The sequence below is a fragment of the Anarrhichthys ocellatus genome, unplaced genomic scaffold (assembly GCF_004355925.1).
Source record: "Anarrhichthys ocellatus isolate YVR2014 unplaced genomic scaffold, GSC_Weel_1.0 scaffold14, whole genome shotgun sequence".
Taxonomy (NCBI): Eukaryota; Metazoa; Chordata; class Actinopteri; order Perciformes; family Anarhichadidae; genus Anarrhichthys; species Anarrhichthys ocellatus.
This window is the reverse complement of record NW_022280044.1, coordinates 6,206,429-6,231,871: the sequence shown is the minus strand read 5'-3', so window position 1 is coordinate 6,231,871 and position 25,443 is coordinate 6,206,429. Positions and strand designations below refer to the sequence as shown.

Genomic DNA, 25,443 nt, shown 5'->3' with positions numbered 1-25,443 from the left:
CCATGCCGCTTCCATATGCCGCTTCCATGAATTTCCAAAACCAGTTGATACCATACACTTCTTTGTCGTGTTAAAGATCAATGTCATTCATATGTGTCTTGTGCTGGTCTGGGATGTTTTTAGCCTAACGTCAATCAGCACAACAACCATAAGCAGCTAACTCTGTCAAAAAGTATAACAAATATGCCTTCAAAGCTTCCCTTCTCATGCAATGTAGAAATAGCACTGTAACAACCAGACATGTGGTTGATGCGTTTCACAACAAGTCTCCATACCTAAATGACAAAATAGGTCATACCAGTGCCTTGCAAAACAACCCACATAAAGATTTACTGATCGACCACCCCTAAGGTTAAAGCTGCATTACAGTAATTGATTTTTTTGGGCCACTTGGGGACAGTGGAGCAGGGTTGGAATTTGCATTGGCTATAAACACAACTATGACATAGAATCGCCTTATAAAGTTGTTGTTTAAAGAACATTTAAGAATCTCACAGACGTGGAGCAACATCTATTTGGAGACGTGTTTCTGGTCACCTGACGGTACCTCTGTCTGCTTACTGTTTGGTGCTTGTCAGGTGGTGTGCAGCTGTTTTAGTGGTTTTACTTTTCCTTAAAACAGCTGCCTGAAGGTTGAAACAAGGTTAGAAAGAGAGGTGACACTGAAGCAAAACAGTGAAAAATATGATGAAACTCTTCGTAGAGCAGAGGGGAACTGCAAAGTCAGGGGATAATTCTCTGTGGGCTCGTCACTACGACTTTTACCCGCGATATATGTGCTAAGCTAGGCTGACACGGCCTGGAGCTACAGTATTTCTGCACACTCATTTGACTTTAGGTTTAATGCCAAGCATATTTCCCAAAATATTGGACTGTTCAAACAGATTTATGCTATCCTAAACAGATTTTTACCTTTCACTACATCCCTTAAGTTGGGCATCAGTGGACTTAGAGATCAATAGGTAGAGGCAGCTTGAGGGAGGTGGCAGTGAAGGTCAATATGCATATCATCAATATTTGATGCAGAGAAAACAGAGGGACAACGGATGAACATGAATCTCACGGAAAATCCAGTTGGCAGAATCAGTTAATCTGACAAATAATAGATGGAAATGAAACACTGATGCAAAAATATGTTTCTCGGAAGAGCTGAATGTCAAGGCTCACTTCTTATGTTGCACAAATGGCCACAGAGTCTTTGACAAATCCACTCCCCTCCCCTGTGTGAAAACATGTAATTCTCTGTCTGCCTCGTGTCGTGTCCAACCGTGTGACTCATGTTTCTCATGTTTACGCTGCGGCGGTACATCACCTAGCCGTGATGACGAGGATTTTGCTGTAAGCCACAGCTGAACACGCTATATCCACCCTGCTGGCACAGCCTCAGTGTTTTCATTCCATATGATAGGAGTCACACCACATTCCTGTTACAACTTCTCTGCGGCACATAAAAAATCTCTCGAAAACCGCAGAGCCATGTGTTTTTAATTTTCGGTCTGTTTGTTCCCATTTACAGCATCTCTCTCCACTTTTTCTCTCTCTCTCTCACACTCACACACACTGAAAACACACACACACACACACACACACACACACACACACACACACACTGATCGCCAGCTCTCTTCATGTTGATAGGCCCATTTAGTCCTCATGAAAGCATTCCATTTAGGTGCATTTGAGGTTATGGTTGTCACTGACAACCGGCTGTCAAAGAGTGGCAGCCTCTATCAGCGTAGGGGGTTTCCAGAGGAGCTTACAACACACAGAGCAGCTATTGATGGAGCCCACTTTATGGACTCAGACCCACCAAAGGCAATGGTGTGTGACAAAGACAGCGAGGGGAGATGGGAGTTTGCTTCTCTGACCTAACAAACGGGAAGAATCCCAGCGGATAATTAATCCCATTTGATTTTATTGTAATGCCTGGTTTAGATGAATGTGTTGAGAAAAGATGTTAATGTTAAAGATTTCGATGGTGGAAAATGTAAACACATTATGTTGACTGGTGAGAAAGGCAGGGCTGTAGCTACTATTTCCATTGTGGGAACTTTCTCAGGCACCCAGGAACCATGAACTCGAGAACCTTATGTCTAGACTAGAGGAACAACGGTGTGAATAGTTCCTGGTACCAAAGAAGTCTGTTCTTCCCGTGCAGGATGTGGTGTGTTCATGTCCTGTCACAGATTTAGCAATTAACATTAGCAAACCCCGCCTCCCCCTTAAACAAAGCAAAAAAATGTTTTTCTGCCAAATTGTCCAATATCAATTTTCTTGTTCATAAACACAAATATACTGCTGGCTAAATCATCTATTTTTGACTCAATGTGTTCAATTTGAAAATTTTTAGGACATCAAATTCATAAACAAATAAAAAGCTTTTGTACCCCAGAATTATATCCCTTTGAGTATGAAGAAGGATTTGAAACAAGATTTTCACTTTAAAGAAATGACAAATACATTAAACTGAATGAAACAAATACAAAAAAAAGAAAAATCTGAATAATAAAACAATTTCTAGAGGCGGGGGTGAATTGGGACCCATGACGTCAGTATCTCTAAAATCCTGGCTACAACCTGTACAGCTCTGGGAGAAAGTATTAATTACTTAGTCTTTTGCAACTGTACACAGTGTCTTACTTATGGATTACATTAGAAAATACATATATATTGACCAAGTTCCTTATAAATTATAAATAGTACGGATCAATGTTTTATCCCATGAAGCTGTCGGCTGCCTTATTAATCTAAACTATATACTGTAGAAATACCATGTGTGACCTTCATAAGGAGGTACAAATGAAAAGGGCAGACATCATTTCAAATATTATAGTGAACAATGTCTTTGAAGAGGCTTGCATTACATGATGGCCAATCTATCACTAAATGAAAGCAAAAAAATCGAATTCCTATGTAGCAAATCGGGACTACAATCTAAGTTTCGTTGTGCAACCCTGTCGAACAATGACAAATAAAAAACTTTGTAACCTTTGGTAAATACAATTTTAACATTTATCTTTATTATTGTTAACAACAGCAATACTACTACTACTACTAATTATTATAGTAATAATACTACTACCACTACCACTTCTACTACTTCTACAACTACTACTACTAATAATAATAATAATAATTGAAATAAAAGTCATGGCAATTGTACTTAAGAAAAAAATACGATAAAAAAGATGTATGTGATTGAATTTGTCTGTATATAAATGACTGCCTTTGGAAAAGTATTGTTGGGAATATCACCCCCACCACACACAAACACACTTACACACACAAACACACACATACACGCACAGCCTCCTCCTCCTCTGGAAACCTGTTCTGGAGGGAGTGACTTGATCGAGGCGGCGTCCAATTATATGGAAGCAGCACTTATTCCACTTTATTCCAGGCTACAGTTAAGTGGCGTGAAGCCTTCAGAGACGCAGGCTTGTGGTATAAAGGCAGAGCAATAGGCAGAGAGACGGTACCCATGTGACATGTGAACGGAAAGCCAAAGACAAAGGTAGAAATATCTACTATACCAAGTGAGGCGTCTGGCGGCGTGCAGAGGAGACACAGAGGATGCTCCTAATCAAATCCATGAGGGCTTTTTTTTCTCGTCTGGAAATTCACGGCTTCATATAAATGATTCATGAGAGCCTGTTTCTATTTCTAAGGGAGTAATTGCGCTCGCAGTGAGTTTCAGCTGAAGCCGGTCACCAAACAATCTGCAGAAAGACGGTAGTAGAGCTGGGATCACATCCTGGAGACAATTATAAAGTCAGTTCATTTGGGGGAGTTTGATAAGCGTTCCTTTTTTTTTCAACCTGGACTGGACCTCATCTGTCAAAAGGATCAACTGTTGCTGCAGCCGGAGCGAGCGCAGAGACATTCTCCAAGTGTGTCTGGCTTTCATAATGGATGTTTGACCGTCACTTGGTCCTGCATGCAGCCACACAGCCGCTGTTGTGTAATTAACATGGAAGAGAGACTGATACTGTTGTTGATGCCTCGGATACACCTTCATTTGTCCTGATGTGATGCCACATTGTTGCACTGAGGAGAATGATAATACCCCACACCGCTGCCGGCTTTTTCATACTGGTTGATCATCTCTGTGTGTGAAACAATACACATTTATTCTTCTTCCTTTGCATTAGGGTGCAGTTTCGACATTTTAACTGTCGGACGTTAATTTGTTGTTATTGACAGGCTTTTTTTTTGTGATAGTGACCTTGCCCGATTTTGACATCTATTCAGCGGGAGATCATCATGCTGATGATGATGAAGAACGGCGGCATGGATGCGCATCAGGTTGATATCGATTCGGAATTTGAGCCTCACAGTCGTTCGCGGTCGTGCACCTGGCCGCTGCCGTGTCCGGAGGATTTCCCCGGGGGAGAAGAGGCGAGCCGAGGTCTGGCCCTGGCATCGGTCAAATTGGAGCAGTACGACGTGCCCGCATGCCGGGCCGAGAGAAAAGGCGGCGCACCGGCGGAGATCAAGCACCCAGCCGGCGCCCCGGCACCGGTCGTGGCCGCTCCTGCCTGCATGTCCGGGGCTGCGCTCGACGTGGCCGGCCAGCTGCGCAAAGCCAAGTCCTCCCGGCGAAACGCGTGGGGAAACCTGTCTTATGCAGACCTCATTACCCGTGCCATCGAGAGCACCCCGGACAAGAGACTCACCCTGTCCCAGATTTATGACTGGATGGTTCGCTTTGTTCCTTATTTCAAGGATAAAGGCGACAGCAACAGTTCAGCCGGATGGAAGGTAGGCCACATGAAAGAATTTTTCTGACACATGGTGAAGGTTTTAGTGGAGAAACTGCACTATATTTAGCCTTAGTCTGTGTCTGCAGCACAACTCCTTTCCTGCATGTTTGAAAGCCACGTAATTGACCCTTGTTCCCGCAATTTATGTCAGTGGCGTGTCACTCCACACTACTGTGTTGTGGAAAGGGGCGGTGAGCATGCATATGGGTTCACTGGGTTCATCGTATTTAGGGATTGCAGCCTTTTTATATGGAGAAGCCACACGGAGCCAAACTCCCCCTGTTCACGGTTCCCTTTGGATAGGCAACTAGTACGCGCTGTGACGCATTGGCAAAGTGTCTGGTCTCAAGCCTGTATTTCTCTGCGTTATCGGGTCACACGGGGGACAGAGTGTGCCTCCGGTCTGATTTGCCGCTCTTCAGTCACCCATGCCGCCAGTTGGGTGCCCGGGTTAAACCGTTCGGAGCCACCCCGCCCCCCTGCGATCCAGTGCGCGCACGTTGAATTACGCACAGGCTGTGCGAAAGCATGGCACAAGGCAAGGGGTTTAAAAGGACAATAACAAGAGATGATGACATGGGGTGTCACAGCAAACAGATGTAACTACAGATCATCCCTTAAATTCAAATTAATATGAGGTTAATCTAATAGATTGGTTGCTGTAATCTACTTACATTTACCACCCATCATGTTTGGGGATTAATGGTCTTGTTTCCAGGCCCTGTGGCTTCCACTCTTACTATTCTTTATGTTTATGAAGTCTTTGTTTATTCTGCAGGCCTCTTCTCTTTATTTTCAGCCATTTCAAAGCAACTGACGTCTAAATCAGATCTTCTGATTAAAATTGTAGTTCAGTAAATTCTAAATAAATGTGCACTTACATCCGGTTACAGACATCAATCAAGACTGCAACTGGGAGGTAATATGCAAGTCGTATGTAAACACAGGTAAATCACTTTTGAATCAGACCCTTTTCGGAAAGGAGACAAAGAACATAGAAAGAAACAAAATGTATTTGAAAATCTGATCACACCTCCAGTTTGTAACACAGGCATTGCGTTTAAACTTTTCAGTCCAAGCCGTGAGATAACCGTGATGACATCCCCGTGACATCACCAGGGTTCATTTTTCAAACTTTAAAGTTCCCTCCAGAGCCACAGAAGACATCATTGAATAGTTTTCGGCTTAGTAGTACTGCCCGTGACAAGTGAACTGAGCGTTGTGTGTAAAATCAGTAGGGTGCCCCTTTAAGACTCTCTTAACGCTTTTGAAGTTGCGGTTTACTGTGTATCGCTTTTCTGACACAGCCTGGCAATAGAAGGAATGCAGAAGAGGGGGATCACAAGGTGCAGTGGGATTAACAGGCATTTCATGCCATCTGTGTGTTTGACATCGAGTTGATCCAAAATCCTCTATCGACTTCTCCTGTCATGTTATCATATCCGTACAGCGTTTTATGATAAGTGACATTGTCTCCCTTCTATTTGTCCCTCCTTCGATGCTTTCCCCTGCTCTGCCATCCCATTTGTCTCCAAATTGAGCAGTATTAAGACGCAGATTAATCTCAATAAAATCACCATTTGATTGAAGTTGGAGCTGAGCGGCAACAACCCCTGTCCAATCTTTATGGTATGGGGGGTTTTAAAATTGGATTTAAAGCTGAGCTTAATTCTGCGGGCCTTGTTCGTGCTGCCCAGGGATTCCCAGCTTGATACCTGCTCCCGTTCCAGCTTTGCGTGGACGTTTTGATTGGCTGTCCTGGCAGGGAATCTGATTGGTGGAGAGAGGCTCCAAGTGAAAAACAACTTGATTCAATCATAATAACGCTCCTCAACAGTAACAAAAAGAGAGAGAGAGAGAGAGAGAGAGAGAGAGAGAGAGAGAGAGAGAGAGAGGAGAGACCCACATGCACTCACATGTTGGACAGTTGGCAGCGATTTTAATGAGATTTGAAACACGGAGGTACAGAATCACTCGCCAACACACACACACACACACACACACACACACACACACACACACACGCACTCCCACACATTGTTGTGTGTGATTCTGCTTGGATTGAACATTATTGATGAGAAGGAGGGGGAGGGGGGTATATATGGATGGATGGTTGGATGGTTAGATGGGATGAGTGGGAGGGAAATAAGATCCAGTCAGAGTCTTGCTATTAAAAGCAGTCTTAAAGAGCTGTTGTGTAATCCTGTCTGAGAGCTGCTGCTCAATTCAGCCGCTGGGCTCTTTGTCTTCATCTGGGCCGGGAGATTCTCCTGACTCTTAATACCACACACACACATACCTACACACCCACCCACCCCCACACACACCCACACACACCCACACACACTGTACATACACTGTTGAGGTGTCACTCACTTGTTTGTCAGTCAAGCGCTAAGGCTACTGAGGTAGATTGGATTTCTTTCACACGCTTACTCACTTCTTGCGTCCGGTGGTAGTGTATGGATTTCTTTGATTGTGGTCACACACACACACACACACACACACACACACACACACACACACACACACGCACACGCACACGCACAGTGTTGCTTAAGCATCTGGCAGCAGGGTCACCCCCATGATGACTATGGTACAGTAATTGTGATCAAGTGTTTGGGCCATGTTTGTTATTGTATCGGAGGTGGGAGGCTGTGTTTGGTCATATGAAGTGAGTTCAGTTCTGTAGGTGGTCATGGTGGTGATGCGGGGGTACGCGCTCAAACACACACACACACACACACATTGTTATGTTCATATCACAAGTGGCTCTGCGTGGGAATGGATGTGCTGAGCTGTGGCCTGTCTGCAGGCTGTACTGTACACAGATTCAGCACCAGACAGGCAGGTAGGAGCTCACTGATTCTACCTGTCGGCTTCACAAAGCAGCACGGTAAGGAACATCGTGGGTTTATGAGCGTTGTAATCAGACTGTGATATAATGAGCACACGGTAAACAAGCAGCAATACACATGAGGATCAATTATACTCTCAGAAAAGCGTTCATTTCTGTTAGTTTTCTTGTCTTTAAAGAGCAACTTTACACCCTGTTTTATCTTCACATGACTCTTTGACATTTGCAAAGTGACTGTAAATGTAATCTAGTTAAAAAATGTAAGATTTTGTTTAATGTACGATAGTTTCGTCGATTTTACAGTATTTTTCACACTGTGAGAGTTTCTCTGTTTTGGTCCGGCATCCATCACGGCTGCAAACATTTATGAGCATTACTCTCAGTATCTCGTATTGTCTTAGGGAAGTGCTTTTTTTTAATGTAATTGTTCAGGAATGCACCATTCCGGGAAGCGTTTGGATCAATTTGAAGCTGCACATCCAAAGAGACTTATGTTAAAATGATACATAGTCCCTACACACCTGTATAGATCTCTGCCACATGACATGAATCCTATGAATCCTGACAAAGTTTTAGTTTTTAGGGTGGGTTTGGGGTGTTTCGCGTGTTTGGGTTTATTTCAAATATAATTTATTAAGAAAATTCTCTCTCTCTGACTTTGCCAATCATCTGCATCAGTGCGTGTCATGTCTTGCAAGTACAATAGATTCAAAATGACCAGCTGGAAAGAGACAAAGCATCCAAAATCACTCCCTCCGCACTCATTCCCGTCTCCCTGTATAACAAACACTTACTAGATAACTCTATAGTGAGAATTAAAATGTAGTTTTTGACACTTATATATCGTCCTCACTGACAGCTGTAGAGTCACATGACTGAAACGGTTGATCTTGGTTGGAAAAAGGTCGTGACTATTTAATATTGTTTAGAAAAATGTAAGATTTGAAACTAAGCTTTAAGGGGCTTTAAGGCCAAACAACTCCAATAACATAACATTTAAGTTTTGTCTGGAGACAATGTACTGAAACTTAACTGATGTTAAGTGATTGCAGGATCTTAGTTGGACAATTCAAAACTCAATCATTCTGAAAAGGAATCTTAAAGACTTTATTTATTGAGTGTAAGGTAAATAAGGTAAACAGGATATATATATTTATATATGCATGGAAATACTATTTAAATATTTATCCCTTAAAATGGTCAGATTGACTTTTGGTTGTGGTTTAGTTCTTCTACATCCCTGATTACTGAGACCAGAAGTGGATCTTTACCTCTAATAATGCTTCTAATCTGCTTGCAATGCACCACAATGCACTTCACGTAAAGTATTACCGCCCACGCTGACGGCCGTCCACCTTGTTCTGCCGAGATTCCACTCGTGAGAGATGGAGAAGGAGAACAGGGTGCACAGCGCAGAGAGAGAGATAGAGAAAAAAAGAGGAGGCAAGGAGACATTTTGAAGAACAAGGTATTATTTGTCCTGCCAATAAAACCTTTTTTGAATTGGATTCGGAATTGAGTGGGAGATGGAGAGAGGCGTAAAGAGAAAAGATAGAGCGAGAGTGGTGGCGGTGGCCCCTGCTGCTGAGCACATTGATAGCAGCCTTAATGCCTGTGATGCTCCAGCGCCAGCCGAGACAGAGGGGAATTGGTTGGAGATGGTGGAACAGGCTTAGAGGGTTCCCTGTGCCAGCCGGCCTGGCGCTCGCTGAACAGAGAGCCCTCTGCACTGCTACACAGTTATTGTTATTGTCACAAAGGCGCAGCAGAAGGAGAGGCAGCTCTCGAGTTGGCGGGCTTGGCGCTGGGTTAACCGGGGGCGGGGAATGGGAAGAGGAATTTGGAAGGCGAAGGGGGTTGGTTGTTGAATCTGAGACTATGGCAAAACTCATCTGATCAGTCGTGTGAATGGAGAGAAAACAGTTGGGAAGAGTCGTTGACGGCTTGAATGGAAAGGAGGCCATGCCGAGACGGACAGATTTTGATCCGAGAGGATCAGTTGCCTTGTCAGTTGATGCTGAGCAACAAAAGGCATTTGAATAGAACGCGGGCGGATATCACTTCAATCTGGAGAAGGGGCCGGGATGTAAACAAGGGATGCACCAGCAGTGGAGGCGGGGTGTTCACTGCTTAAATGAGTCACAGTGGTTGGAATAGAACATAATATTCTCGCCCTCAGCCCTCACACTTCAATCAGCTGGAATAAAATGTTGAGAACCACTCCACAGATGCAAATTCCAGAGAGGAAACCGAGTCCAGACACTCGAACAGTCAGTCAGGAAGGCGGATCTTGGGAATCGTGCCCGGCGGTGTGTCGTAAAATGTCGGCCCAGCACACATTCTCTCCGCGTTGTCTACCAGACCTCAGGGCTTCAAAGTGTTCTGGTGTCTGGCTCGGACGATGAGCAGAGCGGTAGTCAAAAAAACGTTCAGTGCTCTGTCCTCGCTGTTACACCGTGACTCAGGAACAGGTCAGCACATCACGCGGTTAACCAGGCCTTAAAGGACCCCGCAAGGGGTTTGCTCCTTTCTACAAATCACTTACACTTTACGACACAGCTAACCGAATGGTGTCTGCTGCTCGAGACATTGCCTTCCATTCTTTTCTATATGGTATGAAAGCATTATCAAAGTTATCTCAAAGTGAGAAATCTATTTATTTCTGGCTTTGTACATTTCTGCAAACCACGGATACATTGATTGTCAACGTTTTTGCATTCGGTACCGAGCGACCATGATTGAAAGTCACGTGGTAAGATAACTTGAATAAAAAGTCCGAAAGTAACAATGTTACGCTTGCTACGTAACGTTATGTAAGAAAGTCTGCAAAGGGCAGTTGTTGTTTTACGGTTTGTTTGCTACATCGGTTAGTAATTACACAAGTGCTGATATTTCTTCTAAACTGCACTAAGGTGTGAAGAAGTGACGTTTTGTTGCCTAAACCTAACCAATCGTTTCGCAACGTTAACCATGTGTCTTTGCGCGCTTTTCTGCAAGCTTGATACGAGGCTGATATGAAAGCGATTTATGAATTAACATTTGGGGGTTTTCTTCTGCTATATTGCTCAAATTCACACATTGAAATGTATAATTCAAACAGAGTGTTATTTTTCAAATACAGTCAAACAAACCCAATCCATAAATTCACCGCAGCACCAAACTGATCATGATCCCACTGGAATCACAAAAATAATGTAATCATGCATCTGAAATTGCACTCAATTTTAATGTGATTAATGACACAGTTGCTTCATAAAGTATTCAACCCCCTAACTTTCTGCATATTGTACTCATTAAAATATGCACCAATTTGAATAAATCATCATGCACTCACATTGTGTTCATAATAGGCTTTTGATGCCTTATAATGCCTTATGAGCACCACTTCAAGTAAAGTGTTGCCCTTATCTTTACTGCAAATGGGATTAGTGTTTGAGTTCATGCACACGCTGAAATGGGTTTGATAGAGGTTTGTATGGATCTGAAGATTCTTATTGTGTGTGTGTGTGTGTGTGTGTGTGTGTGTCTGTGTGTGTGTGTGTGTGTGTGCGTGCATCTGGTCTTGTTGTTGGATAGCTAGGCCTGATGGGAGTCCAGGTCCGGGGGGTACAGCTCTAGTTAATAATTCAGATGAGGCTCATTATCAAGGCAGCACAGATCTCTCTCTGATTCCACCTTAATTGCAGGCAGGATGTGCCTCTCAGACACTCTCAAAGTCACTCCCCCTCCTGTCTGCAGCTGCAAATGACTACCACACACACACACACACACACACACACACAGATCTCCACTAGTTCTCTTCCAGACTTCACCTCTCCGGAGCAGGTCCCCTCGCTGAGATCAGGCCTGCGTGAGAAGGTGAATGGACATTTGGAGATGAGTGGATAAATCCCACTTAGGGCTTATGACTATCACAGAGTATCTACTCCGAGGCCAGGCATGTGCTCCTATTATGAGTCACTTACATTTTTAATCAGATCTTCATGAGGGGCTTTCTCCTTTTGGAGGGCTCGGCAAACTAAGATTGATGGGAGGTAATCAGTTGGCGGACGGCAGCTCTGTGATTAATGCTCCTGGAGAGCGAAGCTCTCGGCGCCATGCTGGACGACCTGGATCACGGCTTTTCAGCCCTGAATTTTCCATAGAGTTGAAGTGAGCAGGGCATGTAAAAAAATAAGAGAACTGCTGCTGCTTGACAAGTAGCATCAGAATGATGTGGCATTTGAATAATGGCCTGGTGTTTCATTGTGAAGTTAATATTCAGAGATCTCTTACCACCCGTGTCTCTTACAGAATGACTTTGAACTGAACTGCAATCTCAATTATGTTTCTGAGGAAACATTTTTTTCTCCTGGATTACGCTCACAGTTTTAAACATGTGGTTAACGTTGGATATGTGTTAAAAATGTGTTATGTTTCTGCCACAAATTCTAACGCCACCATGTCACATGCTGACGCTTTGTCAGAACCTATGGGGTCACTTTCCCTCAAAACGTAATTGAAATTGTTGTATGGGAACGTAATTTTTAGGAGGGAGAAGCAGGCAGGATTATCAAGATTGCTATCATGTCAATTCAAGACAATCAAGATTAAATATGGTCACACAAAACAAAAGTGCAATGCCTCACCAATGTCTAAAGATTTGTTGGTCAAGCTGAGATTTGATTTATGTAAGAAACAAATGTTTCATGTATACATCCTGCTGCTGACCATTTTGCTGCTTGTATGTTATTAGAACAGTTTCAGCATGCAGTGTTCAAGTTGGATTTATGCCTGGAAATGGTGTTTCCGAATCAATCCAGCCATGATAGGTGGGCATCTCTTTTTCTCTGGGGAGCTTCAAAGTAGAGCTGATTCTTTTGGTGAAAATATCCCGGACTAAAGAAAACAATGTGGGAATCCAGCTCACTGGAATCTCACAATGTATGTACACTATATGCTGTCATTGAGCCTTGATGGTGAGCAGATAGAATGTTTTCAGGGTTTTAAGCTCGGTGGTGGGAAACGTCTTCTTTTTACTCTTTGGGAGACATTTTAATTGATGAAATTTGCCCACAAATAGAGCATGTAAAAATGTTGCCTTTCCCCCTTTTCACCAGGCCATGTTCCCCAAAATTGAATGTTTTTGTGTCTGCTTGATTATCAATTTCAGTCAGATTTGTCAGTTTATTTGATACATAATCAATGAAAGGTGTATAACTGACACAAGCTTGTTTAGTTTGTCTGTTTTGTGGGTTCATAGGATTTTCTGTTGTTCTGGATGTTGCAGTAGATCAGCAATCAAGGAGAGGGTTAACAGGTTTGTCTAATTATGTCCCTGTAGCAGGGATGGGCTGGACACTGCTAAGTGTTGGAGGATAGGTGAGTTAGTTCTGCGGTAAATACATTATGTCATATATGGTGTGCTCATTGGTATGTACTGAGTGCCCTTAGATTAACTGTGATTTCAGCTGTAATTTATAAACCTTGTGTTGATGGTCATTTCATTATTTTGTGAGATTTGGATGCCCGCTCTGTTTTGCTCACCCTGTGCTGACTGGCAGGTGGTACGTTCCGGTGAGTTGAGGCTGAAATGGTGAAATGCCATTCATTTGAGTAGAGGGGAAACATGAGTTGGCAGCTTGCTGTGAAGCTGCAGATTTCTTTTGTTTTTCTTTTGTTTAATTTTGACTTATTGAAATTCCCAGCTTTCATTTTCCTTTCAGTAATCTTTTTGTTAATAAATGCCACTTTCCTTGCACTGCTCCTGCTTTTTGGCATTGTTCCTTAACGTCCCTTTTTAAAGTTTTCTGTTGCCAAACCACATCATCTGCCCTTTATATGGGAGTGTTTCTGCCAATGGTCAAACCTCAAGAACAGGTGGCACAGTGAAGAGACTTTGGTGAGTCTAACTTGGGACCCTCAAAGGAGAAAACCTCTCAGTAAAGACTAAGAGTGGTTTAAGTGGATAAGAATACAGAGGCATTCTTGCATGAGGCCCAATGATTGAGTCAATTCATAAAAGCTGAAAACGTCTCTACAGAGTACTGTGATATTTTAAATGGAGGGAAATGTACAATTAAAAATGATTTGTACAGCAAAAGATGCTGAAAAAGGTTAAATCTTTTGAGGGAAACAAATGGTTGCAGTTGGTAAAGAACAACAGGGTATGTTGGTGAAAAGAGACACTCCATCATTTTACAGTACTATCAATCACCCTTAATGCGTATTGTTCCCAGCGCAGTTCAGTTGTGTTCGGGTGATGTTCAGCATCAATCAAGTCATTTTCATTTGCTGGCAATTTAATTCATTTTCATTAAAGATGACTGTAATTGCACTTTGATCATAGTTGATAAAAGCCAGTTGAAAATTAAAGCCATCTGTGCCTTAAGTGCCGGATCATTGGCTGGGTTTTAACCAGAGTTATTTGCTCATTGTCTTTGTTAAAAAAAAAGTCTGTTAAAGCTGTTGCTACACTTGATAAGGTGTCTGCTAACGATGTCAAGTCGGGCCCATACACAGAAAAATAACATGTCTATTGTCAGCACAAAGAAGGGTCAGGGAGGAGTATCTCACCTCATGAATATTCATCAGTCCAACGGCATATTTGGACAAATTACAATAAAAGCCTTTCAAGCTGGAACTGAGTGGAAATAATTTACAATCTTCTCATTTTGGAGATTATTAACTGAACACCTTTTAAACTGCTTTAATTCACGGCTAAGCAGATGCACATTATGGTGCAGATCACACAATGTCTGTGTGTCACGGCTCGCTGAGGGCGGTCCAGGAGGCAGACAGAGGTTAGAAGCGTAAGACGGCCTCTCAGTGAATTTCTGTGTCAGTTTGACGAAAATAGGTCAGGATTCAGAGTGTTGCGTTTAGCATTCTGCCCATGTGATGGCTGATGCCGAGCCTGACGGCAGCCAGCCTCAAATAAACTCCAGACTCTTTCTGTTTCCTTCCCCCTGTCTTCCTCCCTCCCCATTCCTCTGTAATCTAAACTTTGTCCTGTCATCCTCTGTCTGTCCCTCTCTCTGCTGTGGTTTCCATCGCTTGGAGCTCACGTAAAAGAAATTCAAATCTGTGGCCATAGATTAAGCCCGCTCCTCTGCAGAAATTGCACTTAAATCCACAATAGTCTGCGTCTGGTAGAATTTATTTGATTTAGATGTACTTTTGAGGATTGTAGTCGAGAGAGAAAATAGATGTGCGGCAAAGTTTTATGAGGATAATATTTCAACCGTGGCCAGCAGTGACCTAGCTTAGCATAAGGTCTACAGTATGTTTGGTCACCACTAGAAGGGCTTGATTTATTATTCTCCTGCAGTGCAGACCCTCATCTCTCATGACTGCCAAGCTTTAGAAATGACTATCTAAAAGGTGAATTCGCTCATATACGAGCCAGCTCACCGTTGAGCTACATCTGAGGCTGTGCAATTGAGTCATAGCAACCACCTCTGCCATGTGGAGAATTGGCTGTGCACAAACAATGGCGAAATATAAAGTGTCAAAAGAGATCAATTCTGTTAAGTGAATTTTCTGATAAGGTTGATCTGCGTCCAATTAGATTACAGGGAAAAAAAAGTTTGTTTCATAGCTTTCAGAACACTGTGTTGTTGCTGGGGAAAGGTTTACTGTCTTACCTGGCTATCAGCCTGCAGCTAATTTAGAAAAACAACTAGTGTTATTGTGAACGTGTGACTTGTAGCTATTTTTTTTCTCTCTTCCAGCGCAGATGGGAGATTTTTGAGAGTGTATCAGACTGTTCACTCAAAAATACAGCAAGATAGGAACAAGTTCTAATTGCTTTAAGATGATATGGCTTCTTGCTTGAGCCCCGTTACAATGGACCTTCCTGTGTGCAGTTTGTTGTGTCTACCCTGTGGGAGCGAGTGCAAGCTGCAGTAGAGTTATTAACAGCCTTACGATGGAGTATTACATTTACACTGCAGACAATTGTGATATATTTTTTATTATTTTGTTTTTGACAATCTGCCAGTATTTGAGCCCTTAACGTTTACAGTAAGGGCTTCACTTTTTAAATTAATGGAAAAACAAATTATTCATAGCTGCCGAACCGTATATTTTGTGTACCGTTCCACTCCCAGTACATGATGAACAAAAAGTGGAAGAGGGAGATCAAAAGGGGTTCAAAAACAAAGTTTGGCCCCGGGGCCCCCTGACAGGTTAATGTGTCCGTGCAATGGAAATAATCATGTCAACCAGCCAATCAAAGTCACCAAAAAAATGTACAAAGATGGCGGATGCTGGCGAACTTTTGGCTGCCGCTCCGTATACCTGATTATAAAATTCTGTTGTTTAAATAGATGCCAACGCTAAAACTTGGCCGATAAAGTTGAGCGGTTACTGTATATAAAGTTAACTTCCTGCACAGGTCAGCTGTGTTCATTTTCTAGAAAGCCTTATGTGTCCGGTATCTGTTCCCTCTTTTGTCAGCCTTTACCTTGTGAAGAGTTAGATTACGCCTGCTTAACTGATTTATAGGCCCTCTGATAGTCTGACTTCATCAAATCCTTGATACCGCTAGTCATATATACCGTCTTTGATGAGTGCCACCGAAGTCGACGTGTGGATTTAATAGCGGCATTAATCTGCCTGTTTAATGGCGTTGTTGAGTGGAAGGTGGTCACCACAAGATGCAGCACTAAAAGATGAGTTATGGGCCCAGCCGGCGAACGATGAAAGGGCAAAATGCAAAACAAGCTGAGAGTTGGAGGAGAGTGGCGGAATTAAACAAGGTCTTGCCATACATTGAGGATGTGCAGAGGCTAGAGCTGGTTACTGAGCGCGGTGTGAAATGAAAACATGTCAGACAGTGCTGTCAAAGTTTGCAGCGGTTTGTCACCGCCGCTAAAGGTGTTGCTGAGCACATGTCTGAGGTGATATTTTATTTGGAAGCACGCTTTGCTAATTTATTGAGAACACATGATAATTGATTCTCATGTGACATTAATGGGATTACACGAGTATGCTTCATCTCGTTTTTAGCCCTGTTTAGATAATGAGTCTGCTGAAATATATCAAGACCAAACATCACGCGCCTCTTTTTTCAGGTGTTTTTCAAAACATTCAACATTGTGGCAGGTTATTGTTTTTTGTTGTAATGAGGCCCGGTGGGGACTTTGTGCCATGTTTAATTGGCTGTGGTTATGAATCGGGTAATATCAATATACTGGCATCGTAATACGCTGTACTCCTCTGAAAGGATGAACTTGAGCAGTGGAAACATTACTATGTACATTTACTCACAAAATACCCTACGCTTTTAACCAGGGGTGGAATGTAACTAATTATATTTACTCAACTACTTTACTTGAGTACCATTCTGATGTACTCAAGTATTTAATGCTGCTTTATTCTTCTATCCCACTGCATTTCAGATGCATTTACAAGTTTACTCGACCATATTTTACCAACAAAACATATGAATTCATCATTACAGGTGGTTCATTTTTAGAAACAAGATACCCAATAGTATATAAAGCAGCTAGAATTAACAAGAAAGATGCCGTTTACACCTTAATGTATCAGTAAGAATGTTAGACAAGATGAGTGCATTTGCCTTTGATACTTTAAATGCAATTTTCTGCTGATTCTTTTGTTTGCTGCTTCTAGTTTTGAATGCAGGACTTTGACATTACAAATTGTGGTATTGCTACCGTGTGGAACTTTTAACTGGTTATGATAGAGTCTCAATTTAATCCTGATGACTTTATATGAACTACTTAAGATCACGAGAAAATCAGCAAGAAGATTGTCTATTTATATAAAGTTATTGTTAATGGTCGTCGGTGACAGCGGGTTGGATTCCGCACAAAAGCGGACAAAACTGTGCAGGTCCACCAGAGACTCCCTTAAGCTTAAAAGGAGTCTGGTACTCAGGTAACACCACCGCTACAAGGGACTAAAGGTCAGGATATCTTTAGCTTGTCATCTGCAAGTTCCCCAACTTTTTGGAGAGGTCAAGAGTAAATAGCTGAAGCACTCCATTTAAGTAGCATTTTGAATGTTATGTGTGGATTTTTATGTTGGGGTATTGTGGTGTTGCAGTGAGTCTTCCACCACTGATTGATGCGATGCAGTTTAATTGATTAACAACATGTGATCAACACAGCGGTTGTTGGTAAGACCTCAATCCAGTATGACTCCAACGCATCATTGTGACCATGATACTATAGTGTGTGTATATATTATGATGCATTATTGACTATCATCATAAAATATAGTCAATTTGCTGCTTCGCTCTGGATATATTGACAGATATGATGGCAGTTGAAGCCTACAGTAATGAAGCTGATGGGAGGACAGAGGAGGACACGACGGTGGTAGCGGTGTGGTGTGCGTGACTGAGCAGTGCACGGGCCTGTCTCTGTAATTCTTGCAAGACGGATATTAAAGACGCAGCGCAGAGGCCTTCCCTCCGCTCTGTCCCTGCACTCCCTCTCTCTCTCTCTCTCTCTCTCGCCTTCCCCATTCTCCCTTTCCCTCTCCGTCTCTGCTAATGATCTGCTCCGCCTGTCGCTGCCTGGCTGACTGATGCCCACTGACAGCCCCACTCAGGCGGAAAGGCTGCACCCCTCCTCCCCTTCACACACACACTCACACACACACACACAGTAATGAACTCCTACACATCCCAACGCCAGATATTTGCTATGCATGAGTGACACACATGTACCATGCACGCCAACTTGCGTAAGCACTCACGGCGAGATAGATGGATCTACCCAAACAAATCACGCCCATTTGTTCAGTCACATGTCAACAGACATATATGTAGAGCAGATGACAGACACCTCATAGACCTCACGGTATACGTTATCCACAGAGAGTTCTCATCCTGTATACGCGATAGCATCCGGCTGACACCATCCCTGCAAATGACAGCGTATTGAATCAGATAAGCTGAATGGAAAGTAGCACATTTCAGTGACATTTTCCGCAGTGTCACAAAATAGTTTTTTTTGCTTGCTTGAGGCAGAAAACTTTTTTTTTTGTTGATAAAGAAATAATGTAATATATAGAGATGTGAATGTATTAGTCACATGAATAATGATGCGGGTTTGACATGATGAGCTTTTGTAAAAGCCTCAGTCTCAACAGTTAGTGTTGAGGACGCGACGTGTTGACAGATGTACTGTCTTACATTTAGTTTGCATATTAAATATCATTAAGTGTAAGTAGTGATGATGCAGTTAATTGATTCATTGATTAAGAGAAAATGTATCATCAACTGTTTTGAGAATCAAGTTCAAGTCACTGATCGGGCAAAAATGTCAAACATCAACTGTTTCCAGCTTCTCAAATGTGAAGATTTGACACTTTTCTCCACTTGAATATATATTATGAATTTAACACATTTGTCTCTCAGACTTTTGGTTGAACAAAACACGACGTTGAATTGGGCTCTGAGAACTCGTGTTGAGCATTCTTCCCTATTTTGTGATATTTTAGTGGCACTTTACATTGTAAATATATGTAAATAACATTGTATTAATATACAGTTTTTGTCAACAATTATAACTTCTCCTTGACATATAGTATTACAACTGTGTTTTACTATGTTGTCATTTATTATCTGTTTATACAGCAGCCTCCACTTTATGGGTATCCACAGGAGTGTTCTTGTTTTTGACAAATACATAGTACAACTACATTATAGTGTGTTATAAACCATATAATACATGTCTATATGCTGCGTACAAATGCTAAATAGGGGGTCTTAAAGTGTTACAATTCTAATAGACAAAACAATTGATTGATTAATCACAAAAAGCAGCCCGTCTGTCGCTGCAACATGTTAATTATTCTCCAGGGATCAGTAAAGTCTAATCATATCTTATCTGATCTCCTCACTTTGCTTTTGTTGCAAACATTATCTGACACCACATATTTCTGCATTCAGAAAAAAACTCTCTATTCACTTCAACCTGTCTCATAGACACTCAACTGATTCACATTATATTGTTGCACATTTTCAAATTTTGCATTGGACTCACTTGGCGCCGGGATTCCGGTTAGATTATTATTGGTGGTGATTGCCAACACTAACAAAAGATTTTAAAAACTGCTGGTGGGTGAGATTCTCTCCCAATATTTGATGTATTTATGCACACATTAGCCAATCTGAGGTGAGGCAGAAAACACTCAGAGTGGTGCTCAGAAATAAATTGTCACCACTTCACATACTTAGCAACACCTCCAAATTGCAGTTTGTGGATATAGCCTACTTTCTCAATAAAACAATAACTTCTTTCATTAGAGTGTGCTCAAACATTAACTCGGTATTCTCTTGCTGCTCTTGCTCCTAATTACTAATTGGCCCTTACTAATAATAAACAGACATGCATATGGAAATCTGATCAAAAGAGCGTACTTGAACCAATTCTGGCTAATTTATTCCCATGGACATCCGTTACTATATATTGATCAACTCTATGATCAATCCCATTATATATCACTGGACGATAGTGCTCATATTTGATTTTTTCATAGAATACCGATTTATGTAAGCGTGGCTGGGCTCAGTCCCGCCACAGCATCTCCACATTAGCTGTCTGCCAGGGGAGTTTCAGGGACGTAAGAAATTAGGTCAGTAAGCAACACAGTGATGCAGGGCGACACCTCTGGGCTCCCCTCAGTCCCAGCCTGCACACAGCCCACACAATCCCCCAGCTGATGGCTCAGCCCTGCCATTACACTCAGCCGGGGTTACGCAAGGCTCTGCGAGGCCTGCCGGCTCTGGCACAGATTAGAGCGGGAGACTCGGCCAGGTACTTCACTGCTGTACGAAATATCTGGGCTGAGACCAACATGAGAGAATTACAGAGGAGCACAGAGCACGCTGTAGTGGACCAGGGTTAAGTATTTCCTTTCAATAGTAGTCACTCTCTCATATGGCACACTTTAAACGGTTTATAAATTGCAATTAATGGCTTTATTAAATCGTTTGCTAATACTTTATAGAGTTATATAAAGTTAAGTTACATGAAGCTTTACGTCATTATAACAGCAGTGGTTGGGTTGTCCTCTTGCTGGTGAGTAATTATCAGCCAAGTCATTAAAATGCTCATGAGTTTCTCACTTTTTAATAAGTCATCAAGTCTGCATCATAGATTATAATAAACCATTAATAAAGGGTAGTAAAGTATCAGTTCTGCGGGGACATGGGTGACAAAATAAATACCAAATGGTTGTGAGTTCATCACTTTCTAATAGGCCATCAGCCAAAGATTCGTAATTCACCTGCAGTTATTCATTTATGTCATTGAGATCTGAGCTCTGCAGCTTACAAGACAAAACTACTGTCTTGCTGGAGGAGGATGGAGAATAGTCAGAGAGATGTTTTACAACCTGGCAACCCAAAAGTTGTTCTCAATAACGGCTTATAGCAAATCCACAAAGCTTTGGTAAATGATGTGTTAATTGTTAATACAGCCATTACTGTAGCAACAACTTATAAACCATTTGTCATGAATTTTAGACGATGGTACCAAATATTGTACTACGCATATAGGCTGTTTTTAATAGTTTCGATATAAGTCAGTCTCTAACACACTCACGTCCTCATAGGATTGAATTGTAATCACTTTGGGGACATGTGACTCCATCATCAGGTCAGATGTACTTTGTATTTATTGCCAATTAGCAATTAATGTAAGCCAATTAATGTAAGCATTCTAGCATGCTAAAGTACAATGGTGATCACAATAAACATTTAGCTCACAGCACCGCTGTGCCTAAGTGTACAATCTCAGAGAGGCACTAGCATGGCTGTAGACTGTTCTCTCTTTAAATTCAGCTTTTATTTATTGTGAAATACTAAATAATTTTGCCATTTCAGGCCTAACAGTTACTTTCACAATAAAAGGTTAGATGAGGGAAATTGTGTTTTGGTTATCCTGATTACCACGCTGACAAACGTAAGACATTGAATCTCAAGTAGACGTTGCTTAATCGTAAAGGTGGCACAAAACAAAAAAGGTGGAAAAACACTGCTGTATTACACATGATAAACTTTTATTAAACACATTTATGGATATGTTTTATTTTGGTAGTAAGGAGAAGAATCAAATTCTAAAGATTTACTTCTTGAAGGAGCTTCTGCCTATCAAACGTGCGCCTGAGTCTAACCGTGAATAAAAGCTCGTACAAAAGATTGAGACCCACAAAAAACACCCACAGAAAAACACAAAATCGATTTCCATTTTGTTTCAATTAACGGGACGATTTCGAACTTTATTAGAAGCCGTCCGACTGTCGAGAACAGTGAAGTTACTTCTCGGTTCAAGAAAACGCGACAGCGCTTAGATGTGCAGGAGGAAGAACTTCAAGCCTCTAATGAAGTTTCTCGTCTGCTCTTTGAAAGACTGAAAGCTCTGTTATACTCCACCCCTCAGCTACCATCTTGACCCCCCCCTTCACTCATACACACACACACACACACACACACACACACACACACACATTCCAGCATCCCCATTAGCAATTCATGAGCAGCGTCTCATTAGACTTTAAGTTTTACCATAGGCCTCTGAAGTATATGGCTGGAGCAGTTATTAATATTTCATAGTCTCCCATTGAGGAGCTAAAACCGAAGTCGACCCGCTTCCGCTACAAAGTGACTTCCGCTCCTCTTTTTTTTCTCTTCTTCTACTTCTCTTTTACCCCCTCTTTTCCCTGAGCGTTAGACTGTCTCTCTCTTCCCCTTTCCTCGCCGTTCGCTCCTCCGCCACCGCTTTCTCTCTTCAGTTTCCTCGCTTCCGATCCTAGTCTGCCACACAGACCTTAACTCAAACTGACTTAATTGGGCTGTCTTTGTTCTGGGAAATGTGGGCATACCTTCCCCTTCTCCCCAGCAAAGGGAGAAAAGAGAAGTAGAAAGTGAAGAGGGGAGGGAAACGATGGAGGAGAAACCTGAGTGAACCCCGATTGCTCTACGAGTACTCCCTGTGCCATGCTCGGGTTAGGAGGGGGGGTCAGGGGTGGGGGGGGGGGGGGGGGATGGGATGATGTGTGTGTGTGTGGAGAGAAAGATGGGGAGGGGAGTCTCGAGGGTTCACGGGGTGTCTGTCAGACTGGCAGACAGGAGCTCTGCCCCCGAAACAAACCCATGCATGAATAAGTCAATAAAGCCATGTCTGTGCAGTGTGTGTGTGTGGGTATGTGGGTATGTGTGTGTGAAGGGAGGGAAGTGGAGAGAATCAGATGAGGATGAGGGTGATGAGGCTTCTTGTTTGCCAGCGTCTGTGACAATGAGACAGACGCCACATTCCCCTCGCAATGAGAAACAGACAGAGAGGGAAAGAAAGAGAGGAAGAGTGATCAAAACCAGAGTGAGACAGAAAGAGAGGGGGGGAGGGAGGGAGGAGCGCTTTGAATTGGTCGGGACAGTTACGGCATGCTTGCACATCGCACGGAATTGGTTGGAAGCAAAAGTATGTCGGAAGATATGCTCTGTGCTGCTCGTTTTTGTGTGTCAGGGTTCTGCGCGGGCCTCAAACTGAGACCTGAACCCGGATGAACCCAGCTGAGGAAGAATGCCAAATGTGAGACTCACAGGGCTACGTTTTTGTTTGTCCTTTTTAAAAAGACAAAGATATTTACTTTGTTCAGATTGACAAAAGTTTTTTTGGCAGAGAAGTTCTGCCGAAAGCACGTGGACATCCAAACGTCACACCCGTATGTGATTGTTGAACATGTCATTCCAAAACCTGGCTGCAGGGATTTGCTCTAGTTCAGCCAGTACATTACATTAAGGCCCGTAGTTGTCGTTGTAGGTCATCTCAAAGGTGTTAAAAGGGGTTTGAGTCAAGGCTCTGTGCAGACCAGTCAAGTTCATCCACACACAAACTGGGAAAACCCATTTCTCCGTGGCTTTTGTGCATTTCAATGTTAAACAGGAAAGGGTCCAACGCAAACTCTTGCCACAGAGTATTATCTAAAGTATTATTTATCATTTAACTTAATTTTAACAAAGGGGTCTAACCCGAAACATGACAAACAGCCCCATACAAATGCAAGACAGTCTTTTCCAGCCGAACTTGACTGTTCACACAGTCATAATCCAAAACAGAACAAAGTCGAGTTGTACAGTTGCCCACCAATTTTCTTGCTGTCGTATGTCCGAATGCTATTGCAGTTTTTTACACAGTACATTACCAGTGTTTAGTTCTGTACAGGCCTAAAACTGAGACTCAAAACCACATCTTTAAGAACCAATACAACTGAACCCAACTGGTACTGCCAAAATGTTATACCTGAACTCAACCCAAGGCCTGAAGCTATACATTTGCTTTATTTCTCACAGTCAGAGGGAAAACGAAAGAGAACTTTCTGGTGAAATTATATTTGAATGACAAAAACCTGAACCCAAGCCCGGAGTTTAAACAACGCAATCAGCCCGAATCTGACCCAAAAATGAATATCCTGTGGGAATTGACAAGTTTGGTTCATGTAGCAGAACGCTAAGATGGTGGTTTTTTAGCAGTTGTGAACAGCCATGATGTTTCCACAATTCAGGGGCCTTCACCACATCATTACTTATGCCACCCATTCCTGTCGCATTAGCTCCCCAGGCTAATGCAGCAGTATTGTCTACACTTTATTTCCTGTCATTCGTTCCCTTTTCCTATTTACTTGAAACCTATTTTTCATTCATATTAGATGATTGTGTAGGACATGATTTACATCCACGGCAGGCAGTAGTTGGGTGCCTAACCTCAACCATTGACCACCTGCCATACCTCTTTCCCTTACATTAAACTATGGTTGTCATGCACATGTGTTGTGAAAACAAACTATTTTAAAAGCGTTGGTATTGGACTTTGATCTAAAACCTTAACATAAAATGAAAATTGCAGAATCAACCAATATCAACCTTCTGTTCAACAATAGGGTTGCACACTGATGATTTAGCAAATCCAGGGACAGAAAGAGAGACATTTCTTGATGAATAACATTTAAAAGAAACAAACAAGAGCCCATCATGAGTCCAGACACGCAACAAAATGGGAATTCAGTAATCTGATTTGAACCTGATCCCAAACCTAATAGTCAGGGTTCAGTTCGGGTAGCAGAACTTGAGGGTGGTGAGAGTTAAGTGCTTCAGGTGTTAATATGTTGAAACTCTGCAATCATAGCTCCCTTGACACACATGTACTTCTCAATCTGACGAACAAGTCCGAGGCAATGAAAAAAATGATTTAATAAGAGGTAATGAAGTCAGGGAGAGAGAGAAACAGAAGGGAGGAGGTGTGTGTGGGGGGTGGCAGTGACACAGAGAAGGAGATCGAGGATGGAAACAATTCAATGTCCTTGGAAACCAATAAGGCTAATTTGAATTTGAGACTGAGGACTTCTCTCTTCTTTCGCCTCGTATGACCTCCTCCTCGCCCTTCTTCTGCTCTCTCCAATCAGTTTAATCTCTCTCTGCTCATCCCTCCCAGATGCTCTCCCTCCCTCCCTCCCTCTCTCTTTGCTTTCCCTCCCATCTGTCATTCAATACCGCTCACTCTCACCAAAGCAGATTTCTTTCCATGACGGATGGGCTCTGTGAACACTCGCCCAAAAAGCTCTGTCAGATCTGCTGCTCGCGTAGTAAAAGCTGAGAGGCGGGCGGTTCACTCGGGGACATGCGTGGCATTATGGGGCGGGGGAGTGAGGGAGTCAAGAAGGGGCTTTGATCGGCGTACGTACAGCGTCATTCTGGCGTCTTCATAAAACGCCTGGATATAGTTGCGGTTGGCCAGGCAGCAACCATGTTGGCCACGGGAAAGCTGCTGCAGGCACATTGGTGCTTTCAGAAGAAGGGGGGGG

General features: G+C 42.5%; 1 protein-coding gene across 1 annotated transcript in view; it reads left to right on the top strand.

The window, feature by feature from the left end:
- The first annotated feature begins 3,378 nt into the window (after positions 1 to 3,378).
- The window catches only part of foxo6b (forkhead box O6 b), a 37,691-nt gene continuing 15,626 nt past the window's right edge, over positions 3,379 to 25,443 (top strand). Inside the window, exon 1 of the mRNA XM_031853834.1 lies at positions 3,379 to 4,764. Coding sequence (XP_031709694.1) covers positions 4,267 to 4,764 — 498 coding nt within the window. The 5' untranslated portion in view covers positions 3,379 to 4,266. The remainder of the gene's footprint in view (positions 4,765 to 25,443) is intronic.